The sequence below is a fragment of the Panulirus ornatus genome, chromosome 10 (genome assembly GCF_036320965.1).
Source record: "Panulirus ornatus isolate Po-2019 chromosome 10, ASM3632096v1, whole genome shotgun sequence".
NCBI lineage: Eukaryota > Metazoa > Arthropoda > Malacostraca > Decapoda > Palinuridae > Panulirus > Panulirus ornatus.
The window spans coordinates 29830214-29857670 of NC_092233.1; the positions used below are offsets into that span (position 1 = coordinate 29830214).

Here is a 27457-nt window from a genome sequence, read left to right on the forward strand (position 1 = left end):
TCTTCACCATTTCCATTTACAACACTGAAAACCCCATGTACACCAGTTATTCCCTCAACTGCCACATTACTCGCCTTTGCTCAAATCACCCATCACCATAACCCAGTTTCGTGCATCAAAACCACTAATACACTCACTCAGCTGCTCCCAAACACTTGCCTCTCATGATCTCTCTTCTCATGCCCAGTTGCATATGCTCCAATAATCACCCATCTCTCTCCATCCAATTTCAGTTTTACCTATATCAATCTAGACTTTACTTCTTACATTCCACCACATATTCCCACCACTCCTGTTTCAGGAGTAGTGCTACTCCTTCCATTGCTCTTGTCCTCTCACTAAGCCCTGACTTTACTCCCAAGACGCTCCCCAACCACTCTTCCCCTTTACCCTTGAGCTTTGTTTCACTCAGAGACAAAACATCCAGGTTCCTTTCCTCAAACATACTACCTATCTCTCCTTTTTTCACATCTTGGTTACATCCACACACATTTAGACACCCCAATCTGAGCCTTCGAGAAGGATAAGCACTCCCCGTGTGAACCCTTCTGTTTCCCTTTTTAGAAAGTTGAAATACAAGGAGGGGAGGCTTTCCAGCCCCCCACTCCTGTCCCTTTTAGTCGCCTTCTACGAGACGTGAGAAATGCATGGGAAGTATACTTTCTCCCCTATCCCCAGGGATATATATATATATATATTTTTTTTTTTTGCTTTGTCGCTGTCTTCCGCGTTTGCGAGGTAGCGCAAGGAAACAGACGAAAGAAATGGGCCAACCCACCCCCATACACATGTATATACATACGATCACACGCAAATATACATACCTACACAGCTTTCCATGGTTTACCCCAGACGCTTCACATGCCCTGATTCAATCCACTGACAGCACGTCAACCCCGGTATACCACATCGATCCAATTCACTCTATTCCTTGCCCTCCTTTCACCCTCCTGCATGTTCAGGCCCAGATCACACAAAATCTTTTTCACTCCATCTTTCCACCTCCAATTTGGTCTCCCACTTCTCCTCGTTCCCTCCACCTCCGACACATATATCCTCTTGGTCAATCTTTCCTCACTCATTCTCTCCATGTGCCCAAACCATTTCAAAACACCCTCTTCTGCTCTCTCAACCACGCTCTTTTTATTTCCACACATCTCTCTCACCCTTACGTTACTTACTCGATCAAACCACCTCACACCACACATTGTCCTCAAACATCTTATTTCCAGCACATCCATCCTCCTGCACACAACTCTATCCATAGCCCACTGCCTTGCAACCATACAACATTGTTGGAACCACTATTCCTTCAAACATACCCATTTTTGCTTTCCGAGATAATGTTCTCGACTTCCACACATTCTTCAAGGCTCCCAGGATTTTCTCCCCCTCCCCCACCCTATGATCCACTTCCACTTCCATGGTTCCATCCGCTGCCAGATCCACTTTCAGATATCTAAAACACTTTACTTCCTCCAGTTTTTCTCCATTCAAACTTCCCTCCCAATTGACTTGACCCTCCACCCTACTGTACCTAATTACCTTGCTCTTATTCACATTTACTCTTAACTTTCTTCTTTCACACACTTTACCAAACTCAGTCACCAGCTTCTGCAGTTTCTCACATGAATCAGCCACCAGCGCTGTATCATCAACGAACAACAACTGACTCACTTCCCAAGCTCTCCCATCCACAATAGACTGCATACTTGCCCCTCTTTCCAAAACTCTTGCATTCACCTCCCTAACAACCCCATCCATAAACAATTAAACAACCATGGAGACATCACACACCCCTGCCACTAACCTACATTCACTGAGAACCAATCACTTTCCTCTCTTCCTATACGTACACATGCCTCATGCGTATGTGCCTCCCACACCATATATTCTTAATACCTTCCACAGAGCATCTTTATCAACTCTATCATATGCCTTCTCCAGATCCATAAATGCTACATACAAATCCATTTGCGTTTCTAAGTTTCTCACATACATTCTTCAAAGCAAACACCTGATCCACACATCCTCTACCACTTCTGAAACCACACTGCTCTTCCCCAAGTTGATGCTCTGTACATGCCTTCACCCGCTCAATCAATACCCTCCCATATAATTTACCAGGAATACTCAACAAACTTATACCTCTGTAATTTGAGCACTCACCTTTGTCCCCTTTGCCTTTGTACAATGGCACTAAGCAAGCATTCCGCCAACCCTCTGGCACCTCACCATGAATGATACATACATTGAATAACCTTACCAACCAGTCAACAATACAGTCACCCCCTTTTTTAATAAATTCCTCTACAATACCATCCAAACCTGGTGCCTTGCCGGCTTTCATCTTCCGCAAAGCTTTTACTACCTCTTCTCTGTTTACCAAATCATTTTCCCTAACCCTCTCACTTTGCACATCACCTTGACCAAAACACCTTATATCTGCCACTCTATCATCAAACATATTCAACAAACCTTCAAAATACTCACTCCATCTCCTTCTCACATCACCACTACTTGTTACTACCTCCCCATTAGCCCCCTTCACTGAAGTTCCCATTTGCTCCCTTGTCTTATGCACTTTATTTACCTCCTTCCAAAACATCTTTTTATTCTCCCTAAAATTTAATGATGCTCTCTCACCCCAACTCTCATTTGCCCTCTTTTTCACCTCTTGCACCTTTCTCTTGACCTCCTGCCTCTTTCTTTTATACATCTCCCACTCATTTGCATTTCTCCCCTGCAAAAATCGTCCAAATGCCTCTCGCTTCTCTTTCACTAATAATCTTACTTCTTCATCCCACCACTCACTTCCCTTTCTAATCAACCCAGCTCCCATGCTTCTCATGCCACAAGCATCTTTTGCGCAAGCCATCACTGCTTCCCTGAATACATCCCATTCCTCCTCCACTCCCCTTACCTCCTTTGTTCTCACCTTTTTCCATTTTGTACACAAGTCTCCTTCCCAAGCTTACTAACTCTCACCACTCTCTTCACCCCAACATTCTCTCTTCTTTTCTGAAAACCCCTACAAATCTTCACCTTCGCCTCCACAAGATAATGATCAGACATCCCTTCAGTTGCACCTCTCAGCGCATTAACATCCAAAAGTCTCTCTTTCATGAGCGTATCAATTAACATTTAATCCAGTAATTCTCTCTGGCCATCTCTCCTACTTACATATGTATACTTATGTATATCTCGCTTTTTAAACCAAGTATTCCCAATCACCAGTCCTTTTTCAGCACATAAATCTACAAGCTCTTCACCATTTCCATTTACAACACTGAACACCCCATGTATACCAATTATTCCCTCAACTGCCACATTTCTAACCTTTGCATTCAAATCACCCATCACTATAACCCGGTCTTGTGCATCAAAACCACTAACACACTCATTCAGCCGCTCCCAAAACACTTGCCTCTCATGATCTTTCTTCTCATGCCCAGGTGCATATGCACCAATAATCACCCATCTCTCTCTATCAACTTTCAGTTTTACCCATATCAATCTAGAATTTACTTTCTTACACTCTATCACATACTTCCACAACTCCTGTTTCAGGAGTAGTGCTACTCCTTCCCTTGCTCTTGTCCTCTCACTAACCCCTGATTTTACTCCCAAGACATTCCCAAACCACTCTTCCCCTTTACCCTTGAACTTCATTTCACTCACAGCCAAAACATCCAGGTTCCCTTCCTCAAACATACTACCTATCTCTCCTTTTTTCTCATCTTGGTTACATCCACACACATTTAGACACCCCAATCTGAGCCTTCAAGGAGGATGAGCACTCTCCGCGTGACTCCTTCTTCTGTTTCCCCTTTTAGAAAGTTAAAATACAATGAGGGGAGGGTTTCTGGCCCCCCGTTCCCGTCCCCTCTCGCCTTGTACGACACGTGAGGAATGCGTGGGAAGTTTTCTTTCTCCCCTATCCCCAGTGATAAATATATTATTTATATTTATTTTGCTTTGTCGCTGTCTCCCGCGTTTGCGAGTAGCACAAGGAAACAGACAAAAGAAATGGCCCAAACCACCCCCATACACATGTATATACATACATGTCCACACACGCAAATATACATACCCATACATCTCAATGTACACATATATATACACACACAGACACATACATATATACACATGCACAGAATTCACACTGTCTGCCTTTATTCATTCCCATCGCCACCTTGCCACACATGAAATAACAACCCCCCTCTCCCCTCGTGTGTGAGGTAGCGTTAGGAAAAGAGAACAAAGGCCCATTTCATTCACACTCAGTCTCTAGCTGTCATGTAATAATGCAACGAAACCACAGCTCCCTTTCTACACCCAGGCCCCACAGAACTTTCCATGGTTTACCCCAGACGCTTCACATGCGCTGGTTCAATCCATTGACCACACATTGACCCCGTGATACCACATCGATCCAATTCACTCTATTCCTTGCACTCCTTTCACCCTCCTGCATCTTCAGGCCCCGATCACACAAAATCTTTTTTACTCCATCTTTCCACCTCGAATTTGGTCTCCCACTTCTCCTTGTTCCCTCCACCTCTGACACATATATCCTCTTGGTCAATCTTTCCTCACTCATTCTCTCCATGTGACCAAACCATTTCAACACACCCTCTTCTGCTCTCTCAACCACACTCTTTTTATTACCACACATCTCTCTTACCCTATTATTTCTTACTCAATCAAACCACCTCACACCACATACTGTCCTCAAACATCTCATTTCCAGCACATCCACCCTCCTGCGCACAACTGTATCCATAGCCCACGCCTTGCAACCATACATCTTCAATAAAAACTTTTCACTGCTTCTAACAACTTGCCTCTCACACCACATATTCTTAATACCTTCCACAAAGCATCTCTATCAAATGTATCATAAGCCTTCTCCAGATCCATAAATGCTACATACAAATCCATTTGCTTTTCTAAGTATTTCTCACATACATTCTTCAAAGCAACCACCTGATCCACACATCCTCTACTAATTCTGAAACCACTCTGCTCTTCCCCAATCTGATGCTCTGTACATGCCTTCACCCTTTCAATCAATACCCTCCCATATAATTTCTCAGGAATGCTCAACAAACTTTTACCTCTGTAATTTGAGCACTCACCTTTGTCCCCTTTGCCTTTGTACAATGGCACTGTGCAAGCATTCCACCAATCCTCTGGCACCTCACCATGAATCATTCATACATTGAATAACCTTACCAACCAGTCAACAATACAGGCACCCCCTTTTTTAATAAATTCCATTGCAATACCATCCAAACCTGCTGCCTTGTTGGCTTTCATCTTCCGCAAAGCTTTTACTACCTCTTCTCTGTTTACCAAATCATTTTCCCTAACCCTCTCACTTTGCACACCACCTCCACCAAAACACCTTATATCTGCCCCTCTATCATCAAACACATTCAACAAACCTTCAAAATACTCACTCCATCTCCTTCTCACATCACCACTACTTGTTATCACCTCCCCATTTGCGCCCTTCACTGAAGTTCCCATTTGCTCCCTTGTCTTACGCACTTTATTTACCTCCTTCCAGAACATCTTTTTATTCTCCCTAAAATTTAATGATACTCTCTCACCCCAACTCTCATTTGCCCTTTTTTTCACCTCTTGCACCTTTCTCTTGACCTCCTGTCTCTTTCTTTTATACATCTCCCACTCAATTGCATTTTTTCTCTGCAAAAATCGTCCAAATGCCTCTCTCTTCTCTTTCACTAATACTCTTACTTCTTCATCCCACCACTCACTACCCTTTCTAATCAACCCATCTCCCACTCTTCTCATGCCACAAGCATCTTTTGCGCAATCCATCACTGATTCCCTAAATACATCCCATTCCTCCCCCACTCCCCTTACTTCCATTGTTCTCACCTTTTTCCATTCTGTACTCAGTCTCTCCTGGTACTTCCTCACACAAGTCTCCTTCCCAAGCTCACTTACTCTCACCACCCTCTTCACCCCAACATTCACTCTTCTTTTCTGAAAACCCATACAAATCTTCACCTTAGCCTCCAGGAGATAATGATCAGACATCCCTCCAGTTGCACCTCTCAGCACATTAACATCCAAAAGTCTCTCTTTCGTGCGCCTGTCAATCAACACGTAATCCAATAACGCTCTCTGGCCATCTCTCCTACTTACATAAGTATACTTATGTATATCTCGCTTTTTAAACCAGGTATTCCCAATCATCAATAATATATATATATATATATATATATATATATATATATATATATATATATATATATATTTAGTTATTTATTTATTTTGCTTTTTCGCAGTCTCCCGCGTTAGCGAGGTAGCGCGAGGAAACAGAAGAAAGAATGGCCCAACCCAACCACACACACACATATATACATTCACATCCACACATGCGAATATATATACCTATACATCTCAAGGTATACATATATAAACACACACACTTTTTTTTTCTTTTAAACTATTGGCCATTTCCCGCGTTAGCGAGGTAGTGTTAAGAACAGAGGACTGGGCCTTTTTTGGAATATCCTCACCTGGCCCCCTCTGTTCCTTCTTTTGGAAAATTAAAAAAAAAAAAAAAGAGAGAGGGGAGGATTTCCAGCCACCCGCTCCCTCCCCTTTTAGTCGCCTTCTACGACACGTGGGAAGTATTCTTAATCCCCTATCCCCAGGGTTTATACACACACAGACATATACATATAAACACATGCACATACTCATACTGTCTGCCTTTATTCATTCCCATCGCCACCCCGCCACACATGAAAATAACCACCCTCTCCCCCCAAATGTGCGCGAAGTAGTGCTAGGAAAAGACAACAAAGGCCACTTTCGTTCACATTCAGTTTCTAGCTGTCGTGTAATAATGCACCGAAACCACAGCTCCCTTTCCACATCCAGGCCCCACAGAACTTTTCCATGGTTTACCCCAGACGCTTCACATGCGCTGGTTCAAGCCATTGACAGCTCATCAACCCCGTTATACCACATCATTCCAATTCACTCTATTCCTTGCACGCCTTTCACCCTCCTGCATGTTTAGGCCCTGATCACTCAAAATCATTTTTACTCCATCTTTCCACCTTCAATTTGGTCTCCCACTTCTCCTCATTCCCTCCATATCTGACACGTATATCCTCTATGTCAATCTTTCCTCTCTCATTTTCTCCATGTGACCAAACCATTTTAACACACCCTTTTCTGCTCTCTCAACCACACTCTTTTTATTACCACACATTTCTCACCCTTTCATAACTACTCGATCAAACGACCTCACACCACATATTGTCCTCAAACATCTCATTTCCAGCACATCCACTCTCCTGCACACAGCTCTATCTATAGCCTATGCCTCGTAACCATATAACATTGTTGGAACCACTATTCCTTCAAACATACCCATTTTTGCTTTCCAAGATAATGTTCTCGACCTCCATACAATTGTCAACACTCAGAACTTTCACTCCCTCCCCCACCCTATAATTCACTTCCACTTCCATGGTTCCATCCACTGCCAGATCCATTCCCTGATATCTAGAAACACTTCACTTCCTCCAGTTTTTCTCCATTCAACCTTTCCTCCCAATATATATATATATATATATATATATATATATATATATATATATATATATATATATTTTTTTTTTTTTTGCTTTGTCGCTGTCTCCCGCGTTTGCGAGGTAGCGCAAGGAAACAGACGAAAGAAATGGCCCAACCCACCCCCATACACATGTATATACATACGTCCACACACGCAAATATACATACCTACACAGCTTTCCATGGTTTACCCCAGACGCTTCACATGCCTTGATTCAGTCCACTGACAGCACGTCAACCCCGGTATACCACATCGCTCCAATTCACTCTATTCCTTGCCCTCCTTTCACCCTCCTGCATGTTCAGGCCCCGATCACACAAAATCTTTTTCACTCCATCTTTCCACCTCCAATTTGGTCTCCCTCTTCTCCTCGTTCCCTCCACCTCCGACACATATATCCTCTTGGTCAATCTTTCCTCACTCATTCTCTCCATGTGCCCAAACCATTTCAAAACACCCTCTACTGCTCTCTCAACCACGCTCTTTTTATTTCCACACATCTCTCTTACCCTTACGTTACTTACTCGATCAAACCACCTCACACCACACATTGTCCTCAAACATCTCATTTCCAGCACATCCATCTTCCTGCACACAACTCTATCCATAGCCCACGCCTCGGAACCATACAACATTTTTAGAACCACTATTCCTTCAAACATACCCATTTTTGCTTTCCGAGATAATGTTCTCGACTTCCACACATTCTTCAAGGCTCACAGGATTTTCGCCCCCTCCCCGACCCTATGATCCACTTCCGCTTCCATGGTTCCATCCGCTGCCAGATCCACTCCCAGATATCTAAAACACTTTACTTCCACCAGTTTTTCTCCATTCAAACTTACCTCCCAATTGACTTGACCCTCAACCCTACTGTACCTAATTACCTTGCTCTTATTCACATTTACTCTTAACTTTCTTCTTTCACACACTTTACCAAACTCAGTCACCAGCTTCTGCAGTTTGTCACATGAATCAGCCACCAGCGCTGTATCATCAGCGAACAACAACCGACTCACTTCCCAAGCTCTCTTATCCCCAACAGACTTCATACTTGCCCCTCTTTCCAAAACTCTTGCATTCACCTCCTTAACAACCCCATCCATGAACAAATTAAACAACCATGGAGACATCACACACCCCTGCCACAAACCTACATTCACTGAGAACCAATCACTTTCCTCTCTTTCTACACGTACACATGCCTTACATCCTCGATAAAAACTTTTCACTGCTTCTAACAACTTGCCTCCCACACCATATATTCTTAATACCTTTCACAGAGCATCTCTATCAACTCTATCATATGCTTTCTCCAGATCCATATATGCTACATACAAATCCATTTGCTTCTCTAAGTATTTCTCACATACATTCTTCAAAGCAAACACCTGATCCACACATCCTCTACCACTTCTGAAACCACACTGCTCTTCCCCAATCTGATGCTCTGTACATGCCTTCACCCTCTCAATCAATACCTTCCCATATAATTTACCAGGAATACTCAACAAACTTATACCTCTGTAATTTGAGCACTCACTCTTATCCCCTTTGCCTTTGTACAATGGCACTATGCACGCTTTCCGCCAATCCTCAGGCACCTCACCATGAGTCATACATACATTAAATAACCTTACCAACCAATCAACAATACAGTCACCCCTTTTTTAATAAATTCCACTGCAATACCATCCAAACCTGCTGCCTTGCCGGCTTTCATCTTCCCCAAAGCTTTTACTACCTCTTCTCTGTTTACCAAATCATTTTCCCCAACCCTCTCACTTTGCACACCACCTCGACCAAAACACCCTATATCTGCCACTCTATCATCAAACACATTCAACAAACCTTCAAAATACTCACTCCATCTCCTTCTCACATCACCACTACTTGTTATCACCTCCCCATTTGCGCCTTTCACTGAAGTTCCCATTTGCTCCCTTGTCTTACACACTTTATTTACCTCCTTCCAGAACATCTTTTAATTCTCCCTAAAATTTAATGATACTCTTTCACCCCAACTCTCATTTGCCCTCTTTTTCACCTCTTGCACCTATCTCTTGAACTCCTGTCTCTTTCTTTTATACATCTCCCACTCAATTGCATTTTCTCCCTGCAAAAATCGTCCAAATGCCTCTCTCTTCTCTTTCACTAATAATCTTACTTCTTCATCCCACCACTCACTACCCTTTCTAATCAACCCACCTCCCACTCTTCTCATGCCACAAGCATCTTTTGCGCAATCCATCACTGATTCCCTAAATACATCCCATTCCTACCCCACTCCCCTTACTTCCATTGTTCTCACCTTTTTCTGTGATATATATATCACATACAGCTCCATTTCTAGATCCAGGCCCCACAGACCTTTCCATGGTTTACTCTAGACGCTTGCCATGCCCTGGTTTAATCCATTGACATCGCATCAACCCTCATGTACCACATTGTTCCAACTTGCTCTATTCCTCCATTCATCTGTATTTTCAGGCCCCGATTGCTCAAAATCTTTTTCAATCCGTCCTTCCACTTCCAATTTTGGTCTCCCACTTCTCATTCCTTCAACCTCTGACATATATATCCTCTATGTCAATCTTTCCTCACTCATTCTCTCCATGTGACCAAACCACTTACACACACCCTCTTCTTCTCTCACAACCATAGTCTGTTTATTAGCACATATCTCTTACCTTTTCATTACTTACTTGATCAAACCACCTCACACCACATTTTGTCCTCAAACATTTCATTTCCAATACATCCACCGTCCTCCTTACAACCTTATCTACAGCCCCTTCCTCGCAACCATATAACATTGTTGGAACCACTATTCCTTCAGATATACCCAGTTTTGCTCCGAGATAACATTCTCGCCTTCCAGACATTCTTCAACGCTCCCAGAACCTTAACCCCCTCCCGCACCCTGTGACTCGCTTCTGCTTCTATGGTTCCATCTGCTGTTATATCCACTCCCAGATATCAAAAACACTTCACTTCCTCCATTTTTTCTCCATTCAAACTTACCTCCCAAATAACTTGTCTCTCAACCCAGCTGAACCTAATAACCTTGCTATTATTCACATTTACTCTCGGCTTTCTTCTTTCACACACTTTACCAAACTCAGTCACCAACTTCTGTAGTTCCTCACCCAAATCCGCCACCAGCCCTGTATCATCAGTGAACGACAAGCGACTCACTTCCCAAGCCCTCTCATCCAGAACAGACTGCATACGTGCCCCTTTCTCCAAAACTCTTGCATTCACCTCCCTAACCACCCCATCCATAAACAAATTAAACAACCATGGAGACACGAGACATTACGCACCCCTGCTACAAACCGACATTCACTTCAGAAAGGAAGAGAGAATGTTGAGGAGAATAGGGTGATGAGAGTCAGTGAGCTTGGAAAGGAGACTTGTGTGAGGAAGTACCAGGAGAGATTGAATGCAGAATGGCAAAAGGTGAGAGCAAATGACGTAAGGGGAGTGGGGGAGGAATGGGATATATTTAGGGAAGCAACGATGGCTTGCGCCAAAGATGCCCGTGGCATGAGAAAGGTGGGAGGTGGGCAAATTCGAAAGGGTAGTGAGTGTTGGGATGAAGAAGTAAGATTGCTAGTGAAAGAGAAGGGAAGTAGTGCAAGTGACTGGGAGATTTATAGAAGAAAGCAGCAGGAGGTCAAGAGAAAAGTGCAAGAGGTGAAAAAGAGGGCAACTGAGGGTTGGGGTGAGAGAGAATGGTTAGATTTTATTGAGAATAAAAAGATGTTTTGGAAGGAGGTAAATAAAGTGCGTAAGACATGAGAAGAAATGGGAACATATGAGAATGGGGAGGTATTATTAAGTAGTGAAGTGAGGAGATGGAGTGAGTATTTTGAAGGTTTGTTGAATGTGTGTGATGATAGAGTGACAGATATAGGGTGTTTTGGTTTTTTGGTTGAGGTGGTGTGCAAGGTGAGAGGGTCAGGGAGAATGGTTTGGTAAAGAGAGAATAGGTAGTGAAAGCTTTGCAGAAGATGAAAGCTGTCAAGGCAGCATGTTTAGATGGTGTTGCAGTGGAATTTATTAAAAAATAGGAGGTGAATGTGTTGTTGATTGATTGGTAAGGATATTCAATGTATGTATGGTTCATGGTGAAGGGCATGAGGATTGGTGGAATGCATGCATAGTGCTATCGTACAAAGGCAAAGGGGACAAAGGTTAGTGTTCAAATTACAGAGATATAAGTTTGTTGAGTATTCCTGGGAAATTGTATGAGAGGGTGAAGGCATGTACAGAGCATCAGACTGGGGAAGAGCAGTGTGGTTTCAGAAGTGGGAGAGGATGTGAGATGCTATTTCATGTGTCGCAGGGTGGCGACAGGAATGGCTAAAGGAAGTAAATATGAATATGTGTATGTGCATTTATGTATATGTATATGTATGGATATGTTGCTCAGATTACAGAAGTATAAGTTTGTTGAGTATTCTTGGGAAATTATATGGGAGGGTATTGATTGAGAGGTGAAGTCATGTACAGAGCATCAGATTGGGGAAGAGCATTGTGGTTTCAGAAGTGGTGGAGGATGTGTGGATCAGGTGTTGGCTTTGAAGAATGTATGTGAGAAATAATTAGAAAAACAAATGGATTTGTATGTGGCATTTATGGATGTGGAGAAGGCATATGATAGAGTTGAGAGAGATGCTTTGTGGAAGGTATTAAAAGTATATGGTGTGGGAGGTAAGTTGCTAGAAGCAGTGAAAAGTTTTTACCAAATGTGTAAGGCATGTGTACGACAAGTAGGAAGAGAAGAGAGTGATTGGTTCCCAGTTATCTCAGAAAGCAAAAATGGGTATTTTTGAAGGAATAGTGGTTCCAACAATGGTATGTGGTTGCAAGGCTTGGGCTGTAGATAGGGTTGTGCGGAGGAGGGTGGATGTGTTGGAAATGAGATGTTTGAGGACAGTATGTGGTGTGATTTGGTTTGATCGAGTAAGTAATGAAAGGGTAAGAGAGATGTGTGGTAATAAAAAGAGTGTGGTTGAGAGAGCAGAAGAGGGTGTATTGAAATAGCTTGGTCACATGGAGAGAATGAGTGAGGAAAGATTGACAAAGAGGATATATGTGTCAAAGGTGTAGGGAGCAAGGAGAAGTGGGAGACCAAATTAGAGGTGGAAGGATGGAGTGAAAATGATTTTGAGCATTTGGGGACTGAACATACAGAAGGGTGAAAGAAGTGCAAGGAATAGAGTGAATTGGAATGATGTAGTATACCAGGGTCAATGTGCTGTCAGTGGATTGAACCATGGCATGTGAAGCATCTGGGATAAACCATGGAAAGTTTGTGGGGCCTGGATGTGGAAAGGGAGCTGTGGTTTTGGTGCACTACACATGACAGCTAGAGACTGAGTGTGAACGAGTGTGGCCTTTGTCTTCTTCTCCTAGCTGTACCTCGTGCACACATGGGGAAGGGGGTGCCATTTCATGTGTGGCAGGGTGGCAGCGGAATGGATGAAGGCAGCATATATGAATATGTACATGTGTATATATGTATGTGTCTGTGTATATATCTGTACAGATACATTGAAATGTATAGGTATCTATATGTATGTGTTTGGGTGCTTTATGTATATACATGTGTATGTGGGTGGGTTGGGCCATTCTTTTGTCTGTTAAGACCAAATTGGAGGTGGAAAGATGGAGTGAGAAAGATTTTGAGTGATCGGGGCCTGAATGTGCAGGAGGGTGAAAGGCATGCAAGGAATAGAGTGAATTGGAACGATGTGGTATACCGGGGTCGACGTACTGTCAATGGATTGCACCAGGGCATGTGAAGCGTCTGGGGTAAACCATGGAAAGTTCTGTGGGGCCTGGATGTGGAAGGGGAGCTGTGGTTTCGGTGCATTATTACATGACAGCTAGAGACTGAGTGTAAACGAATGTGGCCTTTGTTGTCTTTTCCTAGCACTACCTCACACACATGAGGGGGGAGGGGGTTGTTATCCCTTGTGTGGCGAGGTGGCAATGGGAATAAATAAAGGCAGACAGTATGAATTATGTACATGTGTATATATGTATATGTCTGTGTGTATATATATATATATGTATACATTGAGATGTATAGGTATGTATATTTGTGTGTGTGGACGTGTATGTATATACATGTGTATGTGGGTGGGTTGGGCCATTCTTTCATCTGTTTCCTTGCACTACCTCGCTAACGCGGGAGACAGCGACAAAGCAAAATGAATATATATATATATATATATATATATATATATATATATATATAGATAGATAGATATATATATATATATATATATATATATATATATATATATATATATATATATATATATATATATATAGATAGATGGATATATATATATATATATATATATATATATATATATATATATATATATATATATATATATATATATATATATATATATATATAATGTTCTTGACTTCCACACATTCTTCAAGGCTCCCAGAATTTTTGCCCCCTCCCCGACCCTATGATCCACTTCCGCTTCCATGGTTCCATCCGCTGCCAGATCCACTCCCAGATATCTAAAACACTTTACTTCCTCCAGTTTTTCTCCATTCAAACTTACCTCCCAGTTGACTTGACCCTCAACCCTACTGTACTTAATAACCTTGCTCTTATTCACATTTACTCTTAACTTTCTTCTTTCACACACTTTACCAAACTCAGTCACCAGCTTCTGCAGTTTCTCACATGAATCAGCCACCAGCACTGTATCATCAGTGAACAACAACTGTTTAAAGGAATAGTGGTTCCAACAATGTTGTATGGTTGCGAGGCGTGGGCTATGGATAGAGTTGTGCGCAGGAGGATGGATGTGCTGGAAATGAGATGTTTGAGGACAATGTGTGGTGTGAGGTGGTTTGATCGAGTAAGTAACGTAAGGGTAAGAGAGATGTGTGGAAATAAAATGAGCGTGGTTGAGAGAGCAGAAGAGGGTGTTTTGAAATGGTTTGGGCACATGGAGAGAATGAGTGAAGAAAGATTGACCAAGAGGATATATGTGTCGGAGGTGGAGGGAACGAGGAGAAGTGGGAGACCAAATTGGAGGTGGAAAGATGGAGTGAAAAAGATTTTGTGTGATCGGGGCCTGAACATGCAGGAGGGTGAAAGGAGGGCAAGGAATAGAGTGAATTGGATCGATGTGGTATACCGGGGTTGACGTGCTGTTAGTGGATTGAATCAGGGCATGTGAAGCGTCTGGGGTAAACCATGGAAAGCTGTGTAGGTATGTATATTTGCGTGTGTGGACGTATGTATATACATGTGTATGGGGGTGGGTTGGGCCATTTCTTTCGTCTGTTTCCTTGCGCTACCTCGCAAACGCGGGAGACAGCGACAAAGAAAAAAAAATTATATATATATATATATATATATATATATATATATATATATATATATATATATATATATATATATATATATATATATATATATATATATTTTTTTTTTTTTTATACTTATATATATATATATATATTATATTTTTATCTTTTATCATACTTTGTCGCTGTCTCCCGCGATAGCGAGGTAGCGCAAGGAAACAGATGAAAGAAGGGCCCAACCCACCCACATACACATGTATATACATACACGTCCACACATGCACATATACATACCTATACATCTCAACGTATACATATATATACACACACAGACTTATACATATATACACATGTACATTATTCATACTGTCTGCCCCTATTCATTCCGTTGCCATACCCACCACACATGAATTGAAAACCCCTTCCCCCCGCATGTGCACGAGGTAGTGCAAGCAAAGACAACAGAGGCCACATTCATTCACACTTAGTCTCTAGCTGTCATATATATTGCACCGAAACACAGCTCCCTTTCCACATCCAGGCCCCACAGAACTTTCCATGGTTTACCCCAGACGCTTCACATGCCCTGGTTCAATCCATTGACAGCATGTTGACCCCGCTATACCACATTGTTCCAGTTCACTCTATTACTTGGAACAATGTGGTATAGCGGGGTATGTGCATATATGTATAGAATATGTGTATATGAGCGGATGTGCCTTTTTTCGTCTGTTTCCCAGCGCTTCCTTGCTAATGTGGTAAAGTGTTCAAGTATGAAGAAATCACCATGTTTCTTTTTCTAGTTAGTAATTTCTTTCCTGTATTTCTGTTTCACATAAAAAAATGAGGAAAGAGCTTATATGAACAAGATAAAAGTGATGAAAAGATCATATGAACACGGTACCTATATCATGGTGTGATTACTTTTTAGGGAACTGGCCTAACAAATGAAGTATGCATCCAAAAGGTGAAAGATAACAGTGCCTCTAACACATGCTGTGTCATTCAACTGTATTGGTAAATAGATGTAATAGATGAATCATTTTGATGCTAATGGTATTTTTACTTATGGCAACGAATATGCATGTTAAAGCAATATATGTTTAGTGTTACATAAGTCATCACAGTTGGGGCTGAGATTTCTTTAGGCTTTTGCAGACTGCTTGAGAAATTGACCTTTTATGTGTGGGCTGAAAATTAAAGACTGCGTTTGAACTGTGTGGTGAAGTAGTATATTCCTCAGTGCTTTAGTATACTATTCTAGTTTTAAGTATAAAACCATAATGTGTTTTTTTATTGGACATGATTTATTCTTGTGCTGACAAGCATTGGACTATGAGTCCTGTTGCCCAGTGGTGGTAGGGTAAAGATGGAAATTTTTTTCTACTGTAGATGGCCACTCCACACAAGATGGGTTGTTTGAGAAGGTAGATGCTATGATTAAGTGTTTTGAGCATATATGTGGTTCCAGTTGCTTTGACAGGACAAGGTTATTAAGCATTCTTCTTTTGAAAGCCATCAGATGCAGGAAAATGGCATTTATTAGATATTGTTGTGTTAATATTTTTCCTTTACTGTAGACTGTGAATTGATTTATAATGGCCAATTGCATCTGGCTATGAATTCAGTTACCTTGTAGGTAGGGAGGAATGTAAGGGTAACAACTAGTTGGTCTTTTGTTTGTTTGTTTTTCAGAGATTTTGTTGACTGACCCACATATAATGGGTTGTTTGGAGAGGTGGATACTGTTGTTGAGTGGTTTGAGCATGTCACATATATTTCCAACTGATCTGATCAGGACAAGATGATATAGCATGTTTCTTTTGAAGGCTTTCAGATGCATAAAAACTTTAGAATTATTTTAAGTACTGTAGATTGTGAATTATTTTTTCATCTAGTTGCTGGTTAGCTCTACTCAAGTCTACTGGTCACACACCTTGATCTGCTTTTCTTTCATTCAGCTTCATTTTTCTAAACCACAACATATTCCTTCTGTCCAGTAACATACTTGGCCTGAGTGATCCTCAGATCATAGACCTTCATTCTGTAAAGTAACAGATCATATGGACTTCAATACCATGTCCATCATAGTTATTGAAATAGTGATAAGAACTATAGTTGAAGTAGTCACTGTTGGGATGTTTGGGTGTATCGTTTTTTTGATGGTAATAAGGAAGTACTTGACAATTTAAACTTAATATTTCTTCTTAAGTATCCTTGGAGTGAGAAGTGTGTTTTAGTATAAGCTTTTGAATGCATCATTGTTAATAAGTGAGCATTACAAGTATAGCATCCTCTTTTCTGTAGGGTCCCTCATCCCCCTCCACCAGAGAGAGTAGTGTTCATGCCTGGTAGTAATTTGAGTTGTTGTTCTCACAGGTGTCTCTCAGAGTGTCTCTCAGAGCTCCGCATCCACTGGTTTTGTTTCTGATAATGCATTTGATGCTGTATTTGGCAACAGTAGTACATCCCAGAGTAAGTTATATTTTATGCATGGATTTTATTTAGTTTATTTTTAATTTCTGAACTTTTTTATCATTTTTAATTACTCCTTCTCATGATAGTTTTGTTTGACATAATCTGGAAGTAAAGTTTGGTGTACTGTACTACAGTAGTGTCACAATTTGCATCTAGTGGGGAAATATCCTTCATGAAAACTGCCATTTTTGTAGATAGTTGAACCAGTTCCTTTGAATTTAACTTAGAAGAACTTTTTATGACCATATTGATAATACTCCAGTATTGTAAAGAGCCATTCCCTTTGTTGTAGAATTTGTCCACTGTACTGCATGTACAGTTATCTTGCTCTGCAGACTGTTGATGTGTGGCCCTTTTTTTCAGTTATTGTTTTAACAAATATTGGTTTCTTGTTATTTAATGCTGTAACTTTGAAAATTTCTAAAGAATTTAAGATACAGGTACTCAGAATTGAAGAGAAAGTTCAGAAAGTGAACTAAACTGAAGATGAAACATTGATAGGCATGCTTTGGCAAACTTAGTTCTCTTGCTAGACTGAAGTTGTCTGATAAGATAATTGAATTTGGTGTAGGTGTTGGCAGTGTGTGGTAGAAGGCTCATGTGTTTGAATTTTTTACAGAATATTAGCATTTATTCAGTATGTGATTAGAAATTCAATTTTTCTTCTTTTATTTTCTCAGTCCAGTTATGCAGAATACTTGGAGAGCAACCCCTGTTGTTGTTTAAGCCATTTCATAAAAGTTATTCAGTAGGATATTAGAATTGGTCCTCTGTAACTTGTTAATAGTTAAAGTTTGTTCTAAGTACTTTTTAGACATAAAGGTAAATATGATACAAGAACGTTTAAGCACCATTGCTTATGTAAGACCACTACTGCTGTACTTGGCTGGAAGCTTTTGTTAAACTTGTGCCAAGACATAATTTTGTTAGAGACCAAAATTTGGCTGACAAGTCATTGCAAATATTACTTTGCCTTTATTGATGGCCTTAGCAAATATTTAGCTTAAGAAATTGTATAATACAGTGCCTTTATGATGTCATTTTAGTTCTTTGCCTTTAAGATTCTATCATGTAAGGAGTTTATAGCTAATTGGTTGGATCACTTGCCTTTTTTAAAAGGTTCAAACTTTCCTTGTTTGATTATGTCAATTATAGATAATATGGAAATAAAACTTGAAAGACCTTAGTCAAATTAGATGTGTTTAAATGAAGCATGTATGAGAATAGTGCATAGAAGAGTATTTACTTCATCTCATAGACAAAAAGATTTAGGTTTTCAGAGCACATAGGTAATAAAAAAGATAACTGCCATGAAGAGAGAGAAATATAGACATTGAAAGGAACAATAGAATGAAGAAGTTAGAAATATTGAAGGAGAAAGTTGTATGATATATTGTTAGATGAATGGCTTGCTGAACATATGATGGAGGATAGAATGATGAAAATAATGGTAAAGTATATGAAAGTGGAAGGGGATGTGTAGCTTTAGCTTTGGTGAATAAGTTGTCAAGGTCTTGATGTTCTATAGTCGTGAAATTAAAAGAGGTGAATGTAAAAGTATATCCTCCATAAAGTTGTGGCCAAAATGAATGTATATAAAGTATAAACAAATTTCCATATCCTTATGTACTGAATTTCAAACTTTAGTATGTACATAGTTTTTAAGTTTCCATATCCCATATTTTTGTTCATATATTATATCTTTTTTTATTAGTTACCAGTTTGTGTTATGCATTGTTTTCAGTATTATGTTTGATACTTAGTGCATATGTCCCATCCTATTTATACGATATCCCATTCATTATCATGATAAAAGCTGCATTTCATCAGCCATGTTGTATTTCAATTTTTGAAAAGGTTAAGAAAAAAGATTTACTGTATTAGGTGACTGTTCCAAATCTGGAATGATTGGGAGTTCCCTAAAAGGAGTTCCCTGTTCCGTACGTTAGTGAGGTAGCACCTGCAACAGACAAAGAAAGGCCTTATTTACCAACATCCATTCTGTAGCTGTTATGTGTAGTACACTGAAACCACTGCCCCATCTTCACCCAGGCCTTACAGACCTGTCAATGGTTTCTCCTGGCTTTTTCATATGCTCTGGTTCAGTCCATGGACAGCACACACACACACACACACACACACACACACACACACACACACACACACACACACACACACACACACACCCATACTACATGCTCCAATTTGTTCTACCCCATGTATGCCTTTCTTCTTTTTGCATGTTCAGACCCCAGTCACTCAACATCTTTTTCACTCAATCCTTTTATCTCCAATTTGGTCTCACTCGCTCATTGTTGGTGAGGGGAAAGGTGGGCATGTTAGAAAGAATTGTAGTTTTGATAGTGTTTGATGGATGCAAGGCAAGGGCTTTAGATGAGAAAATACAAAGGAGAGTGAATGTGTTGGATATTACATTTTTCTGGACAGTATGTTGTTTGAGGAGGGTTAATTGAGTTAGGAATAATTGGGCAAGATAAAGGTTGAGAGAGTTGAAAAAGGTGTGCTAAAAGGATCTCCCCATTAACCACATACAATGAACACACACACAGTGAAGCATAGACCCACCCAATACAATCCCACCTCAACATGCTTAGCATTCAGTTGTATGCACCAGCACCAGTCTTCTACCAACCAAACCACCCCATAACTAACCAACTACCCCCAAATAAAAATGAAAAGTTGACCCCTGTCCCACCCCAAGCAAATATATTTATTTATATTATACTTTGTTGCTGTCTCCCGCGTTAGCGAGGTAGTACAAGGAAACAGACGAAAGAATGGCCCAACCCACTCACATACACATATGTATACATACACGTCCACACACACACATATACATACCTATACATCTCAGTGTATACATATATATACACACTCAGACATATACATATATACACATGTACATAATTCATACTGTCTACCCTTATTCATTCCTGTCGCCACCCTGCCTCACATGAAATGACAACCCCCTCCCCCTGCATGTGTGTGAGGTAGCGCTAGGAAAAGACAAGTATATTATTAACAAAATGTATATGCTCTGAAATAACCCATTAGATACTAGACAGCTGCCCTCCCAACTCATTCTTACACTTCACCTTACCAGACATAAACCCATCAGTAGCAGTGCTACATTTCCCAAGACCCTTTATTCCCAAAGTACAACTTCCACACCAGAGACACAGAGCACTTATTACTCAGTTTCTCTGCACTCTCTTCACATATCTGTGCTCAGTAAATGAGTACACTTTACAACCTGTGGTCCCTACCATTGGACAAGAATGGCTTCTAGAGTGCAGTAGGAGATTCATAAAGGTAGAAGGGACCCCTAGGGTAGGAAGTAAGTAGTACACATATGCAGAAACTCCCAATTTAAGGAAGACTCAACATATGGAAATCCTACTTTATGTAAATTGTCCCATAACTCACATACAATATTTTTTTAAGACATGGAAGATTTTTGTGTTAGTAATGGAAATGCTAATTAACATGTGCAAAGGAATTTGGCAGAGGGATACTTTAAGCAGGCAGCCTCTTTCCAAAGGCATGCATTTTATTTTAACTGATCCACTTGTAGTGGACTTTTGTGCATCCCTGCCACACTGTTTTAGAGTTTTCAGTTACTCTTAATGTAAATATTGCCCTTTCTTCATACTCATAATGACTGGAAAATTGATAGGTGATAATAAAAGTGGAGGACATCCTGGCAAATGTAAAGTGATTGATTTTGAGATGAAAATGAAAATTTTCAAGAAGCGTGAAGGTGGGCAATTACCCTCATTTCATATGAGCTCGGGCTGGCCTCCTATACAGTGAATACGATTTTGAAAGACAATGAGTACATTAAGGAACATGTAAAAGGTTTAGCACTTTTAAAATCAACTGTCATAACCAAGAAGCAAACTGATGGTATCTGTGAGATGGAGAAAATATGATTTTGTGGATGGATAATCAGATTGTATGCTGTGTACCACAAAGTCTCCTGGTGATGCAGGTGAAGATTAAGTCTCTTCAAAGACATTATAGAAGATTGTAATTTGTGGCCAGTCATGGATGGTTCAATAGATTTAGGGCTCATGCTAACTTTCATAATGTGACTGGCGAGTCTGGGTGTCTTTAAGATTAAGGTAAATGGATTTTTTTATTGTTTCATCATTTCTCTCCCATGATTCTTACTTGTCTATCTATCTATCTGTCTCTCTATTTCTCTGACTCCCATTCCCTCCAGGAACTCCCATCGATGAGTGGCCACAACAAAAGAGTCTCCACTTATCCCTGTCCTTACGTGCATCTCTCACATACACCCATTCCATGCATTCTTCCACTATTTTTCTCCCTACAGTATTCCTCCACCCTATTTGCCCATGTCACAGATGGGAACATCAGTGAAGGGAGGTAATAACAAGTAATGATGAAGTGAGAGGGAGATGGAGTGAGTGTTTTGAAGGTTTGTTTGAATGTGTTTGATGATAGATTTGCAGATGTAGGGTGTTTTGGTCGCAGTGGTGTGCGAAGTGAGAGTCAGAGAAAGTGGTTTGGTGAAGAGAGAAGAGATGGTGAAAGCCTTGAGAAAGATGAAATCTGGCAAGGTGGTGGCAGTGGATGGTATTGCGCTTGAATTTATTAAGAAAGCAGATGATTATGCTGGTAATTGGTTGGCAAGGATATAGTGTATGTATGGATCATGGTGAAGTGCCTGAGGATTAAAGGAATGCATGTATAGTGCCATTGTACAAAGGCAAAGGGGATAAAGATGCATGTTCAAACTACAGAGGCATAAGTTTGTTGCATATTCCAGGAAAATTTGTGGGAGGGTATTGTTTGAGAGGGTGAAGGCATGTATAGACCTTCAGATTGGGGAGGAGTAGTGTGATTTCAGAAATGGTAGAGGATGTATGGATCAGGTATTTACTTTGAAGAATATATGTGAGAAATACTAGAACAGATGGATTTTTATGCAGTATTTATGGGTCTGGAGAGGGCATATGATAGGGTTGATAGAGATGCTTTGTTGAAGGTCTTACGTAGATATGGTGTGAGAAGTAAGCTGCTTGAATCAGTGAGATGTTATTATCAATAGTGTAAAGCATGTGTGCGGGTATGAAGAGAGTAGAGTGATTGGTTTCGAATGGTCAGTTTGTCGCAGGGCTGTTTCATGTCACCACAGTTGTTTAATGTGTTTATGGATGGGGTTATTTGAGACTGTAAATGGAATAGCTTTGGAGAGATAGCCGATTATGCAGTCTGTTGGGGATGAGAGGGCCTGGAAAGTGAATCAATTGTTATTCACTGATGATACAGCACTCGTGGCTGATCTGAGTGAGAAACTGCAGAAGTTGGTGACAGTTTGGAGAAGTGTGTGAAAGGAGAAAATTGAGAATAAATGGAAATAAAAGCAAGGGTATTAGGTTCAGCAGGGTTGAGGGAGAAGTTACTTGGGATGTAAATTTGAAAGAAGAAAAGTTGGAGGAAATGAAGTGTTTAGATATCTCTGAGTGGACTTGGCAGCAAATGGAACCATGGAAGTGGAAGTGGGTCATAGGGTGGGGGAGGGGATGAAGGTTCTGGGACCGATGAAGAATGTTTGGAATGAGAGAACATTATCATGGAGAGCAAAAATGGGTATGTTTGAAGGAATAGTAGTTCCAACAATATGTGGTTGCAGGGCATGGGCTATAGATAGGATTGTGCAGAAGAGAGGGAATGTGTTGGAAATTAAATGTTTGAGGACAGTATTTGTTGTGGTGGTTTGAACAAGTAGTGTGAGGGTAAGAGGCATGTATGGTATTAAAAAGAGTATGGCTGTGAGAGCAGAAGAGTGTGGGTTGAAATGGTTTGGACATATGGAGAGAATGAGTGAGGAAAGATTAACAGAGGGATGTATGTGTCAGAGGTGAAGGAAACAAGGAGAAACAAGATACCAAATTGGAGGTGGAAAGATGGAGTGAAAAAGATCTTGAGCAATTAAGGCCTGAACATGCAAGAGGGTGAAATGTGTGCACAGAATACAGTGAATTGGAACGATGTGGATGACATGCTGTCAGTGGACTGAATCAGGGCATGTGAAATGTTCTGGAATAACCCATGGAAAGGTTTGTGGAGCCTCGATGTGGTTAGGGAGCTGTGTTTTTGTTGCATCATTCATGACAGCTAGAGACTTCATGTAAGCAGATGTGGCCCTTTTTGTGTTTTGTGGCACATTCTTATTGCTGCGGGTATTGATGTAGTTGAGAAAGTAAGAATATGTACGTTTATATATTTTTATTATTTTTATTATACTTAGTTGCTGTCTCCCACATTAGTGAGGTAGTGCAAAGAAACAGACAAAAGAATGGCCCAACCCACCCACTTATGCATACATATACATAAACGCCCACACACACACGTATACATACCTATACATTTCAACTTACATATACATATGTAGACATATACTTATGTACACATGTACATAATTCATACTTGCTGCCTTCATCCACTCCCATTGCCACCCTGGCCTTCATGAAACAGCACCCCCTTCCCCCCACACCTGCGTGAGGTACCTCTAGGAAACGACAACGAAGGCCACATTCGTTCACCCTCAGTCTCTAGCTGACATGTGTAATGCACCGATACCACAGCTCCCTTTCCACATACAGGCCCCACAAAACTTTCCATGGTTTACCCCAGATGCTTCACATGCCCTAGTTCAATCCATTGACAGCATGTTGAACCTGGTATACCACATCATTCCAATTCACTCTATTCCTTGCACGCCTTTCATCCTCCTGTATGTTGAGGCCCCAATTGCTCGAAATCTTTTTCACTCCATCCTTCCATCTCCAATTTGGTCTCCCACTTCTCGTTCCCTCTACCTCTGACACATATATGCTCTTTGTCAATCTTGCCTCCTTCATTCTCTCTATGCAACCAAACCATTTCAATATACCCTCCTCTGCTCTTTCAACCACTCTATTTATTAGCACACATCTCTCTAACCCTTTCATTACTTACTCGATCAAACCACCTCACACGACATATTGTCCTCAAACATTTCATTTTCAGCATATCCACCCTCCTCTGCACAACCCTATCTATAGCCCATGCCTTGCAACCATATAACATTGTTGGAACCACTATTCCCTCAAACATACCAATTTTTGCTTTCTGAGATAACGATCTTGCCATCCACACTTTCTTCAACGCTCCCAGAACCTTTACCCCCTCCCCCACCCTGTGACTCACTTCTGCTTCCATGGTTCCATCCGCTGCCAAATCCACTCCCAGATATCTAAAACACTTCGCTTCCTCCAGTTTTTCTCCTTTCAAACTTACCTTCCAATTAACTTGTCCATCAACCCTACTGTACCTAATAACCTTGCTCTTATTCACATTTACCCTCAGCTTTCTTCTTTCACACACTTTACCCAACTCAGTCACCAACTTCTGCAGTTTCTCACTCGAATCAGGCACCAGCACTGTATCATTAGCAAACAACAACTGACTCACTTCCCAAGCCCTCTCATCCAGAACAGACTGCATACTTACTCCTCTCACTAGAACTCTTGCATTCACCTCCTTAACAACCCCATCCATAAACAAATTAAACAACCATGGAGACATCTTGCACCTCTGCCACAAACCGATATTTACTGGGAACCAATCACTTTCCGTCTCTTCCTACTCATACACATGCCTTACATCCTTGATAAAAACTTTTCACTGCTTCTAACAACTTACCTCCCACACCATATACTCTTGATACCTTCCACAAAGCATCTCTATCAACTCTGTCATATGCCTTCTCCAGATCCATAAATGCTACATGCAAATCCATCTGTTTTTCTAAGTATTTCTTGCATGCATTCGTCAAAACATACACCTGATCCACACATCCTCTACCACTTTTGAAACTACACTGCTCTTTTCCAATCTGATGCTCTGTACATGCCTTTACCCTCTCAATCAATACCCTCCCATGTAATTTCCCAGGAATACTCAACATACTCATACCTCTGTAATTCGAACATTCACCTTTATCCCCTTTGCCTTTGTACAATGGCACTATGCATGCAGTCCGCCAATCCTCGGGTACCTCACCATGAACCATACATACACTAAATATCCTTACCAACCAGTCAACAACATAGTCACCCCCTTTTTGAATAAATTCCACTGCAAAACCATCCAAACCCGCCGCCTTGCCGGCTTTCATCTTCTGCAATGCTTTGACTAGCTCTTCTCTGTTCACCAAACCATTCTCCTTGACCCTCTCACTTTGCACACCACCTCACCCAAAACATCCTATATCTATATAACTCTAGAGTTTACTTTCTTACACTCAATCACATACTCCCACAACTCCTGCTTCAGTAGTAGTTCTACTCCTTCCTTTGCTCTTGTCCTCACACCTACCTCTGACTTTACTCCCAAGACATTTCCAAACTACTCTTCCTTTTACCTTTTAGCTTCGTCTCACTTAGAGCCAAAATGTTCAGGTTTCTTTCCTCAAACAAACTACATATCTCGCCTTTTTTCTCATTTTGGTTACATCCACACATACATTTAGACTCCCCAATCTAAGCCTTCATGGAGGAAGAGTGCTCCCTGCATGACTCCCTCTTCTGTTTCCCCATTTAGATAGTTAAAATACAAGGAGGGGAGGGTTTCTAGCCCCCCGCTCCCATCCCCTTTAGTCACCTTCTACGACACATGGTGAATGCATGGGAAGTATTCTTTATCCCCTATCCCCAGGGATGTATATGTGTATATATGTGTGTGTGTGTATAGGGGATAGGGGAGAAAGAATACTTCCCACGTATTCCCTGCGTGTCGTAGAAGGCGACTAAAAGGGGAGTGAGCAGGGGGCTGGAAATACTCCCCTCTTGTTTTTTTTTTAATTTTTCAAAAGAAGGAACAGAGAAGAGGGCCAGGTGAGGATATTCCCTCAGAGGCCCAGTCCTCTGTTCTTAACGCTACCTTGCCAACGCGGGAAATGGCGAATAGTTTGAAAGAAAATATATATATATATATATATATATATATATATATATATATATATATATATATATATATATATATATATATGTGCAAAGATGGAGTGAAAAAGATTTTGTGTGATCGGGGCCTGAACATGCAGGAGGGTGAAAGGAGGGCAAGGAATAGAGTGAATTGGAGCGATGTGGTATACAGGGGTTGACGTGCTGTCAGTGGATTGAATCAAGGCATGTGAAGCGTCTGGGGTAAACCATGGAAAGCTGTGTAGGTATGTATATTTGCGTGTGTGGACGTGTGTATGTACAAGTGTATGGGGGGGGGGGGTTGGGCCATTTCTTTCGTCTGTTTCCTTGCGCTACCTCGCAAACGTGGGAGACAGCGACAAAGTATAAAAAAAAAAAAAAAATATATATATATATATGTATATCTCGCTTTTTAAACCAGGTATTCCCAATCACCAGTCCTTTTTCAGCACATAAATCTACAAGCTCTTCACCATTTCCATTTACAACACTGAACACCCCATGTATACCAATTATTCCCTCATCTGCCACATTACTCACCTTTGCATTCAAATCACCCATCACCATAACCTGGTCTCGTGCATCAAAACCACTAACACACTTATTCAGCTGCTCCCAAAACACTTGCCTCTCATGATCTTTCTTCTCATGCCCAGGTGCATATGCACCAATAATCACCCATCTCTCTCCATCAACTTTCAGTTTTACCCATATTAATCGAGAATTTACTTTCTTACATTCCATCACATACTCTCACAACTCCTGTTTCATGAGTACTGCTACTCCTTCCCTTGCTCTTGTCCTCTCACTAACCCCTGACTTTACTCCCAAGACATTCCCAAACCACTCTTCCCCTTTACCCTTGAGCTTCGTTTCACTCAGAGCCAAAACATCCAGGTTCCTTTCCTCAAACATACTACCTATCTCTCCTTTTTTCACATCTTGGTTACATCCACACACATTTAGACACCCCAGTCTG

General features: G+C 40.9%; 1 protein-coding gene across 23 annotated transcripts in view; it reads left to right on the forward strand.

The window, feature by feature from the left end:
• lap (phosphatidylinositol-binding clathrin assembly protein lap) overlaps positions 1–27457 on the forward strand; it is an 806852-nt gene that overhangs the window by 653202 nt on the left and 126193 nt on the right. For 17 of the 23 annotated variants that reach the window (XM_071665674.1, XM_071665679.1, XM_071665690.1 and 14 more), the window contains one exon: positions 17363–17458. The exons of the other annotated variants lie outside the window; for them this stretch is intronic. In XM_071665674.1, coding sequence (XP_071521775.1) covers positions 17363–17458 — 96 coding nt within the window. The remainder of the gene's footprint in view (positions 1–17362; positions 17459–27457) is intronic. 23 annotated transcript variants of the gene reach the window in all.